Raw genomic sequence first — 19,879 nt, forward strand, 5'->3', positions numbered from 1 at the left:
ATGTCCTAAATACAAATGGTTATGTTTCGGGCAAATCCAACACAGCACGTCACTGTACCATTCTTCATATTCTTAAGCATGGTGGTGGCTGCATCATTTTATGGGTATGCTTCTCCTATTGCAAGGACTAGGGAGTTTTTTTAGGATAAAAATAAACTAAAGCTAAGCACAGGCAAATTCCTAGAGGAAAACCTGGTTAATTCTGCTTTCCAACAGACACTGAGAGACAAATTCACCTTTCAGCAGGGCAATAACCTAAATCACAAGTCCAAATATAGACTGGAATTGCTTACCAAGACAACATTGATTGTTCCTGAGTGGCCTAGTTACAGTTTGGACTTAAATCGATTTGTAAATCTATGACAAGACTTGAATATGGCTGTCTAGCAATGATAAACAACCAACTTCAAAGAACTTGAAATGTTTTAATGTTGTACAATCCAGGTGTGCGAAGCTCTTAGAGAGACACACAGCTGTAATCACTGCCAAAGGTTATTCTAACATGTATTGACGAGTCTCAACGTCAAAAGTGAAGAGTACCTCTGTCCAGTGTCTGTGGTCTTTTGCCCATCTTAATCTTTTATTTTTATTGGCCAGTCTGAGATATAGATTTTTCTTTGCAACTCTGTCTAGAAGGCTAGCATCCTGCAGTCGCTACTTCACTGTTGATGTTGAGACTGGTGTTTTGCGGGTACTATTTAATCAAGCTGCCAGTTGAGGACTTGTGAGGAGTCTGTTTCTCAAACTAGACACTATAATGTACTTGTCCTCTTGCTCAGTTGTGCACCGGGGCCTCCCACTTCTCTTTCTATTCTGGTAAGAGACAGTTTGCGCTGTTCTGTGAAGGGAGTAGTACACAGCATTGTACCAGATCTTCAGTTTCTTGGCAATTTCTCAATTTCTCACATGGAATAGCCTTCATTTCTCAGAACAAGCATAGACTAACGAGTTTCAGAAGAAAGTGCTTTGTTTCTGGACATTTTGAGTCTGTAATCGAACCCACAAATGCTGATGCTCCAGATATTCAACTAGTCTAAAGAAGGACAGTTTTATTGTAATCAGGACAAAAGTTTTCAGCTGTGCTACCATAATTGCAAAAGGGTCTTCTAATGATCAATTAGCCTTTAAAAATTATAAACTTGGATTAGCTAACACACCGTTCCATTGGAACACAGGAGTGATGGTTGCTGATAATGGGCCTCTGTACAGCTATGTAGATATTCCATTAAAAATCCGCCATTTCCAGCTACAATAGTCATTTACAACATTAACAATGTCTCCACTGTATTTCATAATCAATTTGATGTTATTTTTATGGACCAAAAATGTACTTTTCTTTCAAAAACAAGGACATTTCTAAGTGACCCCAAATTTTGAACGGTAGTGTAGCTGTGTTAGCTAATTTGAACGTTGAATACACTAAGGTTACTAGCTAGCAGGCAAAAAAAAACACTACTGTTAAAGGAATTTCTAAATTCCTTTGTATTATTTCCCAATCAGAATTAATTACTCTGTCAATGCATTCTGTGGGATTGTAAGACCCATATTTTTATAAGAATGGACGAAGCCCCGGTCTTAAAAGTCAGGTAACAGCGTTTAATTCAAGAGAGTACTGGTATATACACATTTTTCCACAGGTTATAAACTGAAAATGACGTCAGCGTTTTCTAAATGATCTATCTCTTCATGACACCGGTAGAGAGGCCCTATAGTTCTCGAGCCTTCCCTCCTCGCCTGTAGCCAAGGTCAATTCATCAGTGTAGATAGCATTCTAGACAGTCTAGAGATAGTCTGTCCCTGCCATCTGGAGATAGTTCATTCATTTGTACCAAGGCACTGTTCTAAACTCCTGACTATATTATATACAATTGGGAATGGGAGCAAGAGAGAAAATTAATATACAGTGCCTTGCGAAAGTATTCGGCCCCCTTGACCTTTGCGACCTTTTGCCACATTTCAGGCTTCAAACATAAAGATATAAAACTGTATTTTTTTGTGAAGAATCAACAACAAGTGGGACACAATCATGAAGTGGAACGACATTTATTGGATATTTCAAACTTTTTTAACAAATCAAAAACTGAAAAATTGGGCGTGCAAAATTATTCAGCCCCTTTACTTTCAGTGCAGCAAACTCTCTCCAGAAATTCAGTGAGGATCTCTGAATGATCCAATGTTGACCTAAATGATTAATGATGATAAATTCAATCCACCTGTGTGTAATCAAGTCTCCGTATAAATGCACCTGCACTGTGATAGTCTCAGAGGTCCGTTAAAAGCGCAGAGAGCATCATGAAGAACAAGGAACACACCAGGCAGGTCCGAGATACTGTTGTGAAGAAGTTTAAAGCATGCAAAAAGATTTCCCAAGCTTTAAACATCCCAAGGAGCACTGTGCAAGCGATAATATTGAAATGGATGGAGTATCAGACCACTGCAAATCTACCAAGACCTGGCCGTCCCTTTAAACTTTCAGCTCATACAAGAAGAAGACTGATCAGAGATGCAGCCAAGAGGCCCATGATCACTCTGGATGAACTGCAGAGATCTACAGCTGAGGTGGGAGACTCTGTCCATAGGACAACAATCAGTCGTATATTGCACAAATCTGGCCTTTATGGAAGAGTGGCAAGAAGAAAGCCATTTCTTAAAGATATCCATAAAAAGTGTTGTTTAAAGTTTGCCACAAGCCACCTGGGAGACACACCAAACATGTGGAAGAAGGTGCTCTGGTCAGATGAAACCAAAATTTTTGGCAAAAATGCAAAACATTTTGTTTGGCGTAAAAGCAACACAGCTCATCAACCACAACACACCATCCCCATTGTCAAACATGGTGGTGGCAGCATCATGGTTTGGGCCTGCTTTTCTTCAGCAGGGACAGGGAAGATGGTTAAAATTGATGGGAAGATGGATGGAGCCAAATACAGGACCATTCTGGAAGAAAACCTGATGGAGTCTGCAAAAGACCTGAGACTGGGACGGAGATTTGTCTTCCAACAAGACAATGATCCAAAACATAAAGCAAAATCTACAATGGAATGGTTCAAAAATAAACATATCCAGGTGTTAGAATGGCCAAGTCAAAGCCCAGACCTGAATCCAATCGAGAATCTGTGGAAAGAACTGAAAACTGCTGTTCACAAATGCTCTCCATCCAACCTCACTGAGCTCGAGCTGTTTTGCAAGGAGGAATGGGAAAAAATCTCTCTCGATGTGCAAAACTGATAGAGACATACCCCAAGCGACTTACAGCTGTAATCGTAGCAAAAGGTGGCGCTACAAAGTATTAACTTAAGGGGGCTGAATAATTTTGCACGCCCAATTATTTTTTTTTTGTTAAAAAAGTTTGAAATATCCAATAAATGTCGTTCCACTTCATGATTGTGTCCTACTTGTTGTTGATTCTTCACAAAAAAATACAGTTTTATATCTTTATGTTTGAAGCCTGAAATTTGGCAAAAGGTCGCAAAGTTCAAGGGGGCCGAATACTTTCGCAAGGCACTGTATGTACAGTACATAATAGCATTTGGACTAGTCAGTCTTGATTGAAATGTATACATAATTAGTCATCATTGATAAAATTTCCCTTAACAGCAACCCAACACTTACTTAACGTTACCAGCCAATGAATTCTTCCAGCTTTCAAATTAATTCCAATGTTTATGTGGTTCCATGATTGGTCAAGAGCAGTCTTTTTATCGCTTCTTTTTCTCTTTCGGGGTCGAGTTGATTCAGATCTAAGAACAGAGAATGATGTTTGTTGACTTCGTCTGCTCTGTTTGTTTCTGGTGGCTTTAACATTAGGTTGCAAGTGACTTCCTCTCCATCTCCGGGGCTGCAGGGTCATTAGAATAGGTGGGAGTAACGCAAAGACACACCATGCCCAGAAGGCCAGCCCAAGGTGGCTCAGGGCTCAACCCCCTTGTTTTAGTTCGAAGTGAAAACACTACACAAGAAGTGGTGCGGCATATAGTCACCCACGACCTGCTGATTGCTGCTTTAACATACCTCAGTTCAACAGCACATTCTGATCATCAAAGCAACAATCACTTATGTTTGACTGACTGGTCAAATTGCTCTCTGTGTAAAGTGCCTAGTCCACGTAATTGTTGCAGATAGTGGAAACGGTTCGAATCTCACATGAGTCCCCCCCCCCCCCATTTTTGAAATGTATATTTACATGTATTGTGTTAGTGTGTTGAAAAGGGACATAGCCCACAGCTAACAGCTTTAAAATGAAGATTAAGAATGAAACTAATGAGGAGCTAACTTTTTCAGCCTTGCACACAAACACACTGCTCTTACATAGCCTATATTAAACATCAATGATGTCGCTCTTGCTGCTGGTGAGTCTCTGATCCACCTCTACGCAGACAACACCATTCTGTATACTTCTGGCCCTTCTTTGGACACTGTGTTAATAACCCTCCAGGCAAGCTTCAATGCCATACAACTCTCCTTCCGTGGCCTCCAATTGCTCTTAAATACAAGTAAAACTAAATGCATGCTCTTCAACCAATCGCTGCCTGCACCTGCCGGCCTGTTACAATACGTGGACAACTACAAATACCTAGGTGTCTGGTTAGACTGTAAACTCTCCTTCCAGACCCACATCAAACATCTCCAATCCAAAGTTAAATCTAGAATTGGCTTCCTATTTCGCAACAAAGCATCCTTCACTCATGCTGCCAAACATACCCTTGTAAAACTGACCATCCTACCAATCCTTGACCTTGGCGATGTCATTTACAAAATAGCCTCCAATACCCTACTCAACAAATTGGATGCAGTCTATCACAGTGCCATCCGTTTTGTCACCAAAGCCCCATATACTACCCACCACTGCGACCTATACGCTCTCGTTGGCTGGCCCTCACTTCATACTCGTCGCCAAACCCACTGGCTCCATGTCATCTACAAGACCCTGCTAGGTAAAGTCCCCCCTTATCTCAGCTCGCTGGTCACCATAGCATCATCCACCTGTAGCACGCGCTCCAGCAGGTATATCTCTCTGGTCACCCCCAAAGCCAATTCTTTCTTTGGCCACCTCTCCTTCCAGTTCTCTGCTGCCAATGATTGGAACGAACTACAGAAATCTCTGAAACTGGAAACACTTATCTCCCTCACTAGCTTTAAGCACCAGCTGTCAGAGCAGCTCACAGATTACTGCACCTGTACATAGCCCACCTATAATTTAGCCCAAACAACTACCTCTTTCCCTACTGTATTTATTTGATTTATTTATTTTGCTCCTTTGCACATTCTTCCACTGCAAATCTACCATTCCAGTGTTTTACTTGCTATATTGTATTTACTTTGCCACCATGGCCTTTTTTTACCTTTACCTCCCTTATCTCACCTCATTTGCCCACATCGTATATAGACTTGTTTATACTGTATTATTGACTGTATGTTTGTTTTACTCCATGTGTAACTCTGTGTCGTTGTATGTGTCGAACTGCTTTGCTTTATCTTGGCCAGGTTGTAATTGTAAATGAGAACTTGTTCTCAACTTGCTTACCTGGTTAAATAAAGGTGAAATAAATAAAATAAATAAATATGGTACACCTAAATGTTTTACATGCATTTTGACAATCATCCACTTTGCAACATATTTGACTCGAGGATGAGCATTACCACGTGTACAGTAGGATTATAGGTTGCACTCTCATTGGTATTGCAGTTATTTTAAAGAAGTTTACTGCAGGTCCAGAGTACTTGAATCGGCAGTCTTAATAGAGGAAGACACTTGGCTGTATCAGTATCAGATGCAGGGTTGAAGTGCGAGGAGTGGTACTCCCTCACTTTTTTCTGAATGTGACTTGAGAATACACAGAGCCGGTTAAGCTATTTCTGGAAAAATGTATTCTCACAAATTCTAAATACATTCTGTTTAATTACCCCCCCCAAAAAAAAAAAAAACATGAAAAATGACAACAACAGAAAAAATGTATAGCAGCCTAGAGGTAGATAAATGGTGGTTACTACCCTGTCTTTTCTCTAGCGGTGACGCGAATGATGACCTATTAGGGAGAGATCGAGACGTAAGACGGTCATCCCACACGGAGTTCAACGTCGGAAACTCAAGCGTCTTTCTTTTCACAACAGTGGAGGCTGCTGAGGGGACGACGGCTCATAGTAATATCAGGAACGGAGCAAATGGAATGGCATCAAACATGTATTTCAAACCATTCCACTGACTCCGCTCCAGCCATTACCACAAGCTCTTCCTCTCCAATTAAGGTGCCACCAACCTCCTATGCTTCACAATAACTGAAGGGTTTCTTTGCAATCTGTATCCGCTGAAGAGATTCTTGAAAAGAAATCCATGTCACGTGCAAGTTCATGTCACGTGCAAGTAAATGGACAATTTGAATTGGCTGATACGCATTTTGAGCCAGAGAAACGGTTTGAATTTGAATCGTTGCTTATGTTCGCAACTATGGCCCCATAGTCATTAAAGGTAAACTCAGCGATATAATGTAGGTGCACAAAGTAAACAGCATAGTGGGTCAATATCCGCCACCTATAAGAGCGTTGAAGCGTGACGCTAACTGTTGTTTTGGTCCCGTACCTACAGTACCAAGCTCTAACAGCGTGAAGCGAACCAATGCACGTAGATACTGTGTGGAAGCGAGGTCTTGCGTCTTGCTTATCGCAATATCTGCGGTGCTGCTCGTGGCAACTTCATTACACTGAGACTACCTTTTAACCCATCTGTTCACGCACATCCCACTGGACAGACACTGGTTGAATCAATATGGTTTCAATGGAATGTTTCCACGTATTGTGACCTCGAATTAATGTGGATAATACATTGGATTTGAAAAAAGTCAGCAACGTCTAATTTCAACCAGCATTGTAAACATTGAAATTAGGGTAAACCTTCAACAAAATACATTGACTTAACCTGACTAACTGGTTGTTACAGTACATCAATCTAATTTCAACAATCGTCAGAATTGTATGTATATGTTGACATTTAATTTATTCAAATTAATTTAATATTTGATCTTATTTCAATGTTGATAGTAAAATGGTATGTTTGAATCACATGTTTCAATGCCATGCCATCAACCTAAAAAAAATGTAAAGCCACAGTCCATTGATTTCTGACTGAACAGTGACTCCTACTGGTATATGAAGGGTAATGCACTTCAGTAAGAACTTGTCTACCATCCAGATACCTACCTCTTTGTACCCTGTTTAGCTTTGGAATCAAGCTGCATTCGATTAACTGAGCTATCAGGTCAACACATTTAGACATTGATCAGCTTCCATACCGATTTGTGTAAACTATCTATAGTTGAAAGTAACTTCTCTAACTTTTCTTACACAAGCTGTATGTGAAAGTAAAATCAACGTGAGATGAGGTTGAGTTTTTGTAAGCTACATCGACATCGGATTTTCCCAAAGGACACCATCAATTCAATGTGAAGCCTGTATACTATCATTCGTCCATGGTTGATTGGATCTTAGGAATTTTAGAAGTAGTTACCATTAGTCACCTCCTCAGTCCGTTTGCTCAGACCTTCATCTCACTCTGCTCATAACGGGCCAAATCTGAACTGTAAATATCCATGTTATTCCTACATTTTTTGCAATGATTGATAATTGATATTAATGCATTTATAAACTTTTTCACTAAGTTCGTTACCAACTGAATATACATTTAGGGGTGGTGTTTCCAGAGCCAGATTAAGCCTAGTCCTGAACTAAATGGCATATTTAATAGAGTATCTCCATAGAATACACTTTTTAGTTCAGGACTAGGCTAAACTATAGGTCAGGGAAGCAGGCCATACAGCATAGTCTAGTCGTGGACTATAGTGGCAGAATGTAGTTCAAAACAACTGATCGTCCATTGAAGAAGTGAGATGATCTCTACAGTAGTGAGAGGAAGGCTTCACCCGGTACAGCCAGAAGAGGACTGGCCACCCCTCATAGCCTGGTTCCTCTCTAGGTTTCTTCCTAGGTTTTGGCCTTTCTAGAGAGTTTTTCCTAGCCACCGTGCTTCTACACCTGCATTGCATGCTGTTATGGGGGTTTTAGGTTGCGTTTCTGTACCGCACTTTGTGACACCAGCTGATGTACGAAGGGCTATATAAATCAATTTGATTTGGTTTGATTCGCCAGCAGCCTAATGCAAATCCACCGGTAGATATGTTAGCATCCCTGGCCGTCAGCCACGTGTTTTATGGCATAGACACTGATAGACAGGGAGGCTGTTTGATAGGGGTCAACGTCACATCTGACGACAGAGTACAGGGTTGTCTTCTGGGCTGCAGGGAGACAATGTATGGTTCCGTTTACATTGTGCGTTTACCATTGGAGGATACCGACCACGTTAATGAACATGCAATTACTGACCCAATAAGGTCTGGATATTCCACTGAATACAATCAATCAATGGTGATGGTATGGTAAAGGCCCGTGTTTACAGTCATCTACAAATGATGCTTCTGCAGTGACAGATATTTACCACTAGATGTCCTACATTTTTCACTAGAGGAACACCTCACCATGTTCTGATTTGACCAGGAAATATTCATACATTAGAGTAGACTGTTGCACAGTATTGGCGCCTACATTACTTCCACTTTTACCCCCACCGTAATTTGAAATACATATTGGGTTGGAAATCGGATAGAGAGCAGTGCACTGTTTGATTGATCAAGGCTTGTCATTTCTAAATGTCCAGCTATGTTATTGGCGAGGAATTTAAATGGACATGATAACATCTCCGTCATGGCAAAGTGATGTAAGAACTCCAACATGGTGACCATAGAGCCTGTCAACTCAAGGCTGCTGGGTATCAGGCCTTTTCCGGTATCTTTAACCTGTCGTCCGGTTTGCCCTACCCGCGGATGACCTCCAGGGAACAACGTGTGTTTGTCTGTGCGTATGTGTATGTGCATATGACCACCCGCTCTAAAAAAACAAACAGTTACGTGCGTCACAATACCGCAGTATCCCGCTGAGCTAAAGCCTGCTTAGAGAGAGCATGTGCTTCACTGTTATTATTATTGAACTGTTTTGGTGTTAATGTGATGAGGGGGGGCACATACACAGAGACAGAGGGAGTCTTGTAGTGTATTTGTAGTGTATTTGTGTTGATGGCTTATGGTCTCCTGGTCAGTTCAGAGGGCTGCCAAAGAAAAGCTGCCATGTGTATTCCATCACATATAGCTGGAGAGAGATGGGAAGGAATAAAGAGAGATATCTGAAGAGAGAGAGAGAGAGATAGTGAGCATAGGAGAACGCGAGGGGATGACATAAAGAGACGGAGAGAGGAGGGGGAAAAAAAGGATGAGCAACAGAGAGAGAGGGAAAAGACAGGGAAAGGGAAAGGTGGGTGGCAAAGCCTACAGCTTGGTATGAGAGGGGACAGTGGGGGTGCTCACTGCTCAGCGATGTGTTATGATTCTTCCCTCCTCCCTACTCCCTCTCTCTATCCCTCCCTCTCCCTCGTTCTGGCTCTGTTGCCAAGGCTACCATATAGCCTCTTGCTGCATATACCTAGACGAGGCTGTCGCTTGTGGATCTTTTGCTCTCCTCCAGGAAACAAACAAAAGAAAACCCGTCACATACACTCTCTCACACACACACACACACTGATAAAGGAAAAAAGTATTTTCAGATTGCGTTGTGTCAAAGGGTTGAGCTGAGAGGGAGGAAGGATGGTAATGTGAAGAGAAACACACCCAGGTAAGAAAGCTCTTCCAGACTTGACCATACGACTGGGTAATGACAGCCTAGAGCTGCCACTATTCCCTCTCTCTCTCTCTCTCTCTCTCTCTCTCTCTCTCTCTCTCTCTCTCTCTCTCTCTCTCTCTCTCTCTCTTCCTCCTCTTTGCGAGACAACATGGAGTGAATATTAATGTTTACAGCTGGCAGCTGCGCTACTGACCGTAAAAGGTAGGGAGGGAGTCTTGTTGTGTGCGAGTGTGTTTTCCTTCAACTCTTATGCTTTGTTGCCTTCCAATCTAAGCATTGAATCTAGTACTGTTTTCATTGTATAATCGAGTGTGTTTGTCTCAGTAACTGTATTGTTTGGGTATGTGCATATATTTTCCTAAACGAAAATATGTGAGTTACTGTAGAGAGATGCAACAGCTCCCATCCCCGTGGGAATCATTACGGATGTTTTCATGCAGCGCTCTCTCTGTGCAGTTTGATCTCTCTGGCTCACTGTAGTGCTGTACGTGATATGAATGGTGTTTTGTCTCAGTATGAACGACTACCAAAGAATGAAAATATTCTGTATACTTTGTAGTTAGATGTAGGCCTAATGTTGATGCAATCTTTCCTCATTGAGGAAGTGAGAGGTTGTAGATAAGGATGCTTTATTTTCTGAGATGGCGAAGGATGATTCTTGGCTGCACACATCTCCGCAGTGTTGATTATCATATTTTGTTTACCAACTAACCATCCTTGGAGGAATTCATTTTATGTTTATTTATTGATCCATTTTTTTTAACGCACTGTTGTTGAATGGAATCCAGTGTGTGTGTCTGTGTGCGTGTACGAGCGTGAAGGATTTAAGCTGCTGAGGGAGGCATGTCTCTGTCTCTCATGACCATGTCTCCTGTTACTGTCCTATCATCACTTTCAGTAAGAGCTTCCTGCTCCTGCCTGTCATGTGAGCATTAACACAACACTGTCCGATACCTCCCGACCTCTAACCTCCTCACCCACTGTCTCAGCTGGAAGAAAACACCAAAGTGATAGGCAATTTCCTTATTTTCTATTTTATTTTCTCAGAAATTCCTTTCAAATATAGTTTGTTCTTCTCTTGCATGCCATCTGCTGTTTTCACTAGTTCAGATGTTGGCACCTCCGCCCCCAGAATTAAATTGAGTTAGCTAGCTGGTGCACATAAGATTTGGTTCCGGGTGGTGCAATTATCCTTCTCCTTAACTCAATTTTACCTTTAGTTATGACCTTGCACGCCGTAGTGTCTTTTAAAAAGAACAGGTGCAAAACTTTCCCAAGTGTGTGAGAGGCTTAGTTCATCTGGTCCTTGGAGAGCTCTTGGGCCTGTACTCACAAGACATCTCATGCCTTATTCATACTAGTGCCAACCGGAACCATACTCAGCTGGTTTGGATATTTTCTTTTCACAGTGTCCTTTCCAGCACGGTTCCAGCATCTATGGTGGATGCTTAACCAGGCATGCCCAGTACAGCTCAGCTTGGCTCGGTTTGGACCTGTAGTGCGAATCAGGCATCAGAGTACGAGTGCTGAACTAGCATCAGGTCCCCCCCTGGCCATATCATCTTATTCACTATGATGTAAAAGGGCAAAACTGATCTTAGATCAGCACTCCTACTCTGTGCCGATTTGTGAATACAGGCCCTTGGTCTTCTCTCCTGGGACAAGGACGGTGTGATGTCTCATCCGGTGACTGGTCTTTTATGCGAGAGGCTCACGGAGGGCTGTCTTTGATATCTATCTCTGTTTCTCATAATCACACGTTATTAGGCGTATTGTATTATGTGATTGACAAGACCAGGAAGCCCGCGCAGCACGCATTCTAAAACATTATTTTGATGAACGTACTGCGAAAACACATTAGTCCAGAAGCGTCGTTGAGGGGGTCATTTTCAACCATCTGAATTGTGATCGCAGAACGCTTAGCCGTAATGGCCGTCACTTTCCGCTGGGTTTTTTATCCTACTCAACGCCAAATTATCTCCACTCTAATTTGTTTGTTTGTTCCAGTGTTTTCGGGCTCAGAATGCATTAACTGTGGATGATCAACTGTTTACCGAGCCCACGAACCTGCCATATTCTAACAGACGGTCAGACCTTCCGTCGCTGTCCTCCGTCGCTGTCGGTCTATTTTATAGAAGGATCTCAATCTCAAAAGTTTGATTCCCCCCCCAAAAAGAGCCCATTCAAAAGTTACCTGGGTGCTTCACGACTGAGGGTCTTTTACCTGCTTACCGAAACCAAACGGCAAGAGGAACATCTCCCACTTATCGCCAGGAATCGCACAGCATATCCATGGCCTTGTAAAGTAGATACCCAGTGCTGTTGCTACACATGGCTTGCTTACTGGGGTGTGGACTACTGATGGTAGCCTGGGTCTCTTGCCAAATAGAGAAACAAGCAACATTGTTTGAAGCAGCAACCATTAGGTTACCAGGCTATACTGGGGCTCTTGTGCTTAGTGCTACATACTCTACTTTCTGATCAACACAATGTACTGTAGTCTTGAAATGGGATGATTGACTGAGCGAGTGCTGCCTTCAGGACCAAAAGAGGAGGGTGGTCTCACTGTTAGGACCAACATTAACACCGAACAGAAATATCAACGCAACATGCAGTCATTTCAAAGAGTTTAATGAGCTACAGTTCATATAAGGAAATCAGTACATTTAAATACATTCATTAGACCCTAATCTATGTATTTCACATGACTGGGAAAACAGATATGCATCTGTTGGTTACAGATAGCTTAAAAAAAAGTAGGGGCCTGGATCAGAAATCCAGTCAGTATCTGGTGTGACCACCATTTGCCTCATGCAGCGCGACACATCTCCTTCACATAGAGTTGATCAGGCTGTTGATGGTGGCCTGTGGAATATTGTCCCACTCCTCTTCAATGGCTGTGAGAAGTTGCTGGATATTGGCGGGAACTGGAACACGCTGTCGAAACATGTTGATCCAGAGCATCCCCAACATGCTCAATGGGGGACATGTCTGGTGAGTATGCAGGCCATAGAAGCACAGATATTTTCAGCTTCCAGGAATTGTGTAGAGATCCTTGCAACATGGGGCCGTGCGTTATCACGCTGAAACATGAGGTTATGGCAGCGGATGAACGGCACGACAATAGGCCTCAGGAACCGTCACGGTATCTCTGTGCATTCATATTGCCATTGATTAAAATGCAATTGTGTTCGTTGTCCGTAGCTTATGCCTGCCCATACCATAACCCCACAGCCACCATGGGGCACTCTGTTCACAACATTGACATCAGTCTGTCATCTTCCTGGTACAGTTGAAACCGGGATTTATCCGTGAAGAGCACACTTTTCCAGTATGCCAGAGGTCATTGAAGGTGAGCATTTGCCCACGGAAGTCAGTTACAACACCAAACAGCAGTCAGGTCAAGACCCTGGTGAGGACGACGAGCACACAGATGAGCTTCCCTGAGACGGTTTCTGACAGTTTGTGCAGAAATTATTCGGGTTCTATAAGCTGTCCAGGTGGCTGGTTTCAGACGATCCCGCAGGTGAAGAAGACGGATGTGGAGGTCCTGGGCTGGCATGGTTACACGTGGTCTGCGGTTGTGAGGTTGGTTGGACGTACTGCCAAATTCTCTAAAAAGGCGTTGGACATGTGTTATGGTAGAGAAATTAACATTCAATTCTCTGATAACAACTCTGGTGGACATTCCTGCAGTCAGCATGCCAATTGCAAGCTCTCTCAAAACATGAGACATCTGTGGCATGGTGTTTTGTGAAAAAACTGCACATTTTAGAGTGGCCTTTTATTGTCCCCAACTCAAGGTGCACCTGTGTAATGATCATGCTGTTTAATCATCTTCTTGATATGCCACACCTGTCAGGTGGATGGATTATCTTGGCAAAGGATAAATGCTCACTAACAGAAATGTAATCAAATTTGTGCACAGAAATTGAGAGAAAAACTTTATCTGAGATATTTTATTTCAGCTCATGAAACATGGGACCGATACTTTACATGTTGCGTTTATATTTTTGTGCAGTATACATACTATTGTCTTAGTGGCATACCGTATACTGTACCTCACGTTAAGCTTTTATACGGGTGTGTGTGTGTGTGCTGTATGCTCGTCATTACCATGGTTACTGAAACTCCAGCTTTACAGTGTTAGCGCTTCAAACAACCTTCACACAAAATAGTGCTGCTAGCCTCCTATTCATCCATCCACTCGTCCGTCCATCCACTCGTCTGTCCATCCACCCGTCTGTCCATCCACTCATCTGTCCTTCCAATCATCTGTCCATTCACTCATCTGTCCTTCCATCCACTCATCTGTCCTTCCATCCACTCGTCTGTCCATCCACTCATCTGTCCCATCCACTCGTCTGTCCTTCCACTCGTCTGTCCCCATCCACTCATCTGTCCTTCCACTCGTCTGTCCTTCCACTCATCTGTCCATCCACTCGTCTGTCCCCATCCACTCGTCTGTCCATCCACTCGTCTGTCCATCCACTCGTCTGTCCTTCCACTCATCTGTCCATCCACTCGTCTGTCCATCCACTCTTCTGTCCATCCACTCGTCTGTCCTTCCACTCGTCTGTCCTTCCACCCATCTGTCCATCCACTGATCTGTCCATCGACTCGTCTGTCCTTCCACTCACCTGTCCATCCACTCGTCTGTCCATCCACTCACCTGTCCATCCACTCGTCCGTCCATCCACTCGTCCGTCCATCCACTCATCCGTCCATCCATTCATCCGTCCATCCACTCGTCCGTCCATCCACTCATCCGTCCATCCACTCATTCATACGTCCTTCTGCTCATCCATCCATTGAGAGGAAGGACCTTTCTGAACTTAAACCATCACTTTCGATACAAACCCCTCAATGCTGCAACACGTGTGTGTGTGTGTGTGTGTGTGTGTGTGTGTGTGTGTGTGTGTGTGTGTGTGTGTGTGTGTGTGTGTGTGTGTGTGTGTGTGTGTGTGTGTGTGTGTGTGTGTGTGGTGTGTACATACGTTGCCATGGCTACTGGCCAGCCCGACTGGCGTCATCACTTCAAACCCACCTTCGCATCGAGCGGAGAGAGAAAAGGACTGAAAGCAGCATCCCTCTGTTCGACACTCGCGCTCACACACACACACACACACACATGGTGTGGTCTCATATTCCACTCAGTTCACCACATTCATTCAGCAGTGCAGTAGAGGAGGGGGGAAAGGAGAAGAGGAATAAAGAGAGCTAAACTGAAGCACGCGGAGCCTACAGATTGGGCTGGGTCTGTCTGACTGTTTGATAGTCGGTCTGACTGTTTTGCTATGTCTGACTGTTTTCATGTGTCTAACTCTTTTGTCTGCGACTGACTGACTGGGTCTGGGCCTGGTTGGCGTGGTGAATGAGAGAACGAGAGAGATTTAGTTTAGTGGTTCACAGTTCACCTTCCATCTCCATCCTCCTCTAATCACATCCCAGCTGGTGACTGGCCAGAATGATACTCTGGTACATCTAGAGCTTACACTGGATTACTAATATCCTCTTCAAAAGGACCACTTTATTTTACTGCCTGTTATATATTTGTGCAGATGGTTTTTGGATTCGACTCATACACAGATTTGAAATATCTGTGTAACTGAGTAAAACCTTTTCTCTTCTTCCAGGACTGATTCATACAGCATGGCCAACAACTGGTGGTTGCCACAGGATACAGAATTTGACTTGATCATGTGATCTGTCCTCCTTCCTGTACCCTTAGTTAGACCTTCCAGAGGTAAGTCACCTGACCTCCTCAGACTTCCTCATTGGCTGGATGGACTCGGGCGATTCAATAAAACAGCTGAAAAGTAAACAATGATCAAACAGTAAAGAGAACATGTTAAACAGCAGAATGGTTGAATTCGTGTCGGTAAGTATCTGAAGTGAAATAGGCTACAACTGGAAATTGACCTGGATTGTGACATTCTCGAACCTGGTTTAATGCTACTGTACATGTTGTGAGAATCTTAGTTTCGACGAGGACTCTTTTGTTCGACAGAAGAACAGGACGTACCGTACGGAGAGGTCCAGTTGAATCGCGAGTTCTAATTTGTCATTCTGTGGCACCCTAGACATCCAGTCAGAAAGGACACTGTGTGAGGACAGCATGGCTCTGACTGCCAACGTTGCTCCATATGATAGGGAATATTGTTATTTAGAGCTTTGATATAAAGCTCTGTGAGGGGTTCGCCTGATTGCTCACACACACACACACATTTACACATTTACATGTGCCACAGACACACACAGCATAAACCACACACAGGCACATACGCACACACACACACACATATGGAGGGTTGGCTGACGTGTGTGTGTGTGTGTGTGTGTGTGTGTGTGTGTGTGTGTGTGTGTGTGTGTGTGTGTGTGTGAGCAATCAGGCGAATGAGCGGCACCCTTACTAATGGGGAAAGACAGATGAGTGGTACAGAAAAGGACTCTGAATAGACTGCTGATTGAAAGAAAGAAATAGATGAATAGTGTACATGTGTGTGTGTTTATGTGTTGTCAGTGGATGATTATGCCTGGGAAGGATGAGAGGCACTCTGTTGCCATGAAGATGGATGGAGCTGTAAACTCCTCCCCTGATTCATCCCTCCCTCTGCAATAGAGCTCTCACACACACACACACGCACACACACACACACACACACGAGCACAATCCCAGTAAGACAAGAGGATTCAGAGATGCAAGCCACTCACACCTGAATAGGCCAGCAGAATAGACCGACACACACACACACACCAAGCACTTCAGGCTTAATGCGAGTAACACACAAGCACCACATTATTGAACTGCAACAGGCTCATTTCCTGGATGGAGGTTTCACCGAGAGGATTCATCTGCATTTGTGCAGATCATGGCGCCCATCACATTACTGTATTTTTGACCTACCTGTCTCCCGTCTTGTATTATTGACCTACCTGTCTCCCATCCTGTATTGTTAACCTACCTGTCTCCCGTCCTGTATTGTTGACCTACCTGTCTCCCGTCCTGTATTGTTGACCTACCTGTCTCCCGTCCTGTATTGTTGACCTACCTGTCTCCCCTCCTGTATTGTTGACCTACCTGTCTCCTCTCCTGTATTGTTGACCTACCTGTCTCCTCTCCTGTATTGTTGACCTACCTGTCTCCCGTCCTGTATTGTTGAACTACCTGTCTACTCTCCTGTATTGTTGACCTACCTGTCTCCCGTCCTGTATTGTTGACCTACCTGTCTCCCCTCCTGTATTGTTGACCTACCTGTCTCCTCTCCTGTATTGTTGACCTACCTGTCTCCTCTCCTGTATTGTTGAACTACCTGTCTCTCTTCCTGTATTGTTGACCTACCTGTCTCTCCTCCTGTATTGTTGACCTACCTGTCTCCCCTCCTGTATTGTTGACCTACCGTCTCCCCTCCTGTATTGTTGACCTACCTGTCTCCCCTCCTGTATTGTTGACCTACCTGTCTCCCCTCCTGTGTTATTGACCTTCCTGTCTCCCCTCCTGTATTGTTGACCTACCTGCTCCCCTCCTGTATTGTTGACCTACCTGCTCCCCTCCTTGTCTCAGGGACATCATGACCAGACGACTGAGCAGCTCGACTCGATCCCAGACGGAGGACTCCGTCTTCCTAAAGCCAGACGAAGACCCCATATGGCTGGATGACCCTCCAACGACAGACGGCGATCCCACTCAACCAGGAGATGGCCCCCCAGGCCTTGACGAACCCCCAGGACCAGGGACAGGTCCCCCAGGGCCCCAGAGACACCCAGAGGAACTGTGGAGGGACAAGTTTTACACCATCGTCATGGGGATGCACTGGTGTGCCGTGTTCTGCGCAATTTCCCAAATCACGGTGGGTCAGCTGAGATGCTCCCGACATTATTAACAACAGGGCACTAAGGCAAAGAATGTTGTAGAAAATGGTTCATAAATGCAAATAGACGTGCAGTGCAACCACAGTTCGAAAAGGCCTAGCTGTGAAAGTACCTGTTCTTGTCAGAAACAAAAAAATACTATTCAACTTCATCAGGATGGCAGGTAGCCTAGTGGTTAGAGCGTTTGGCTATTAACTGAAAGGTTGCTGGATCGAATCCCTGAGCTGACAAGGTAAAAACCTGTCGTTCTGAACAAGGCAGTTAACCCACTGTTCCCCAGTATTCTGTTATTTTCAATAAGAATTTGTTCTTATCTGACTTGCCTAGTTAAATAAAGGTTATCTACTGGTTTGCTACGTGTCGGAGCAGATCAACGTTTCTTCTGATGCAATATTGCCCGTCTTGTTTCCTAAGTGAATGAACAAGAAAATATCCAGGCCTTTTTTGTAGGATACTGTCTGTTTATGATGTGTTCATGCTGGGAAAAAAGACAGGTGTGAAATTAGCACTTATGCAAAAGTCTAGGTGAATGAGGGCCTTATTATGATATACTGAAGTTCGTCATTCTACATATTCGTTATGTTTTTAAGACCTCGTGTGTCTGCTCCTTAAAATTGCACTTAGCCTACTTTGCTTGTAAATATCCCTTGCTATCTGTTGTTTTTAAGTATGTGATTTCATTTGTATGTATTGTGGTTGCTGCAAAATGGCCTCATTGAGAACAGTCTGAATCCAATCCTCCCCGCAGGGTTATTGGGCCTTCTTCCTGGTGGATGGTAATGGGCTTTTCTCAGCCTTCTACAAATCCCTGCAGCTCCTAGACTTCTACCTGGGCGTCCTCCTATCATTCAACCCTGTGTTTGGAGTGGACGTGAGTAATTGGACCCACCGGTATACTGACATTGCAACACAACACAAGCCTATAAGGTGGTGGCATGCAGAGTAAAGCTTGATAAAGACTTCAACTGAAGTTGACATTACACAAAGTGTTGGTTTTTTGGGGGACTTGCCAGTTCATAGTGTTTGGAGAGAAAAAAATCCCGGACAGATTACAAAGTTAGGACATAGCATTCACTCATTTCCACATGTAAAGCAGAGCCCCTTATGATTGATTGCAAACTCTAATGCTTGACCAGTGGAGGCTGCTGAGGGGAGGATGGCTCACAATGGCTGGAATGGGGCAAATGGAATGGCATCAAACACATGGCAACCATGTGTTCAATGTATTTGATAACATTCCACCTACTCTGCTCCAGCTGTCACCACAAGTTCGTCCTACCAAATGAAGGTGCCGCCAACCTGCCCCGGGCAACATATTGCTCTCTGGTGTTTTTCTGGCTTCGGTGGCTTTGTGTTGTGTTCATGTCCGTTACTGACGTGCTGTCATGTGTCTTGTTTTGTCTGATACTGATGTGTTGATGCTTCTGTCTTGGTCCAGGTCTCTCTTTGAAAAAAAAAAAAGATATATATAGATATATATATATATTCCAATGAGACTAGAGGTTAAATAAATATGAAAATAAATGTTACCGGTATGTATGTCCCACATCCTCTCTCTGTGTGTCTGTTAAACAGTCCCTGTGCGTGATGGCGGAGGTGGAGAAGACCAATCACTACTGGGTCCTCCAGGCCACCGAAGGCATTGGCATGGCTATCATTGTCTTTATGGTAGGTACCTCTCACACACACCTGATGAACGCTGCGGTGTGCTTTGCACAGAGCCGGGTGGTCCTGTACGCTAAAGCAAGTTGCGTAGGGTCCCGCAAATTACGCAAGGGCCCCGCCTCCCCCTCGTGTCAAAGCGGGTGTCAATGTTTACAACGCGGATGAGAGGGTGAAGCGTAACTATCCTTCTGGTCACGAAAAGAGAAGAAGAAGAAGGAAAAACACTACGAGAGTGAATTACGGGAACAGCGATCAGGTAAACTTGTGTTCTCTCCTCTCCAAGTTTGATGTCCGCAAATAACAGTAACGTTAAAGTTGATGTGCTAGGTTGCAGTGCATCTCTCTCTTGTCTGTCTGTCTCGCTAACCTAGCTAGGCAGTGCATCTCTTGGTCTGTCTGTGTCTTGCTTGCTAGCCAGCCACTTCCAGGGCTTTGTTCTGTGACTTTGTGCCTGACGAAAGTGAGAGTGAAACACAATTATTTATTACGTTTGATAAACTCCGACAGGCAACGGTGTTTATAAAGTGCAGCTCGGAAAAGATAACCGCGTCGCGCGTGAACATGCGTTCATACCCTTTGCGCGGGCTCGAAATGAAACTCACGCTTTCCAACAGCAACCTCT

The 19,879-nt window shown here is 43.9% G+C and overlaps 1 protein-coding gene across 2 annotated transcripts in view; it reads left to right on the forward strand.

Annotated features, from left to right (window-relative positions):
• The first annotated feature begins 9,528 nt into the window (after positions 1-9,528).
• LOC135509580 (tyrosine-protein phosphatase non-receptor type 5-like) overlaps positions 9,529-19,879 on the forward strand; it is a 28,838-nt gene continuing 18,487 nt past the window's right edge. The window contains exons 1-5 of one of the 2 annotated variants that reach the window (XM_064930350.1): positions 9,529-9,711; positions 15,357-15,466; positions 17,285-17,570; positions 18,341-18,463; positions 19,168-19,260. In XM_064930350.1, coding sequence (XP_064786422.1) covers positions 17,292-17,570; positions 18,341-18,463; positions 19,168-19,260 — 495 coding nt within the window. In that variant the 5' untranslated portion in view covers positions 9,529-9,711; positions 15,357-15,466; positions 17,285-17,291. Of the gene's footprint in view, positions 9,712-15,356; positions 15,467-15,539; positions 15,602-17,284; positions 17,571-18,340; positions 18,464-19,167; positions 19,261-19,879 lie in introns of those variants that run through there. The other variant, XM_064930351.1, reaches the window with a different exon arrangement.

Source organism: Oncorhynchus masou, chromosome 22 (genome assembly GCF_036934945.1).
Source record: "Oncorhynchus masou masou isolate Uvic2021 chromosome 22, UVic_Omas_1.1, whole genome shotgun sequence".
Classification (NCBI taxonomy): domain Eukaryota; kingdom Metazoa; phylum Chordata; class Actinopteri; order Salmoniformes; family Salmonidae; genus Oncorhynchus; species Oncorhynchus masou.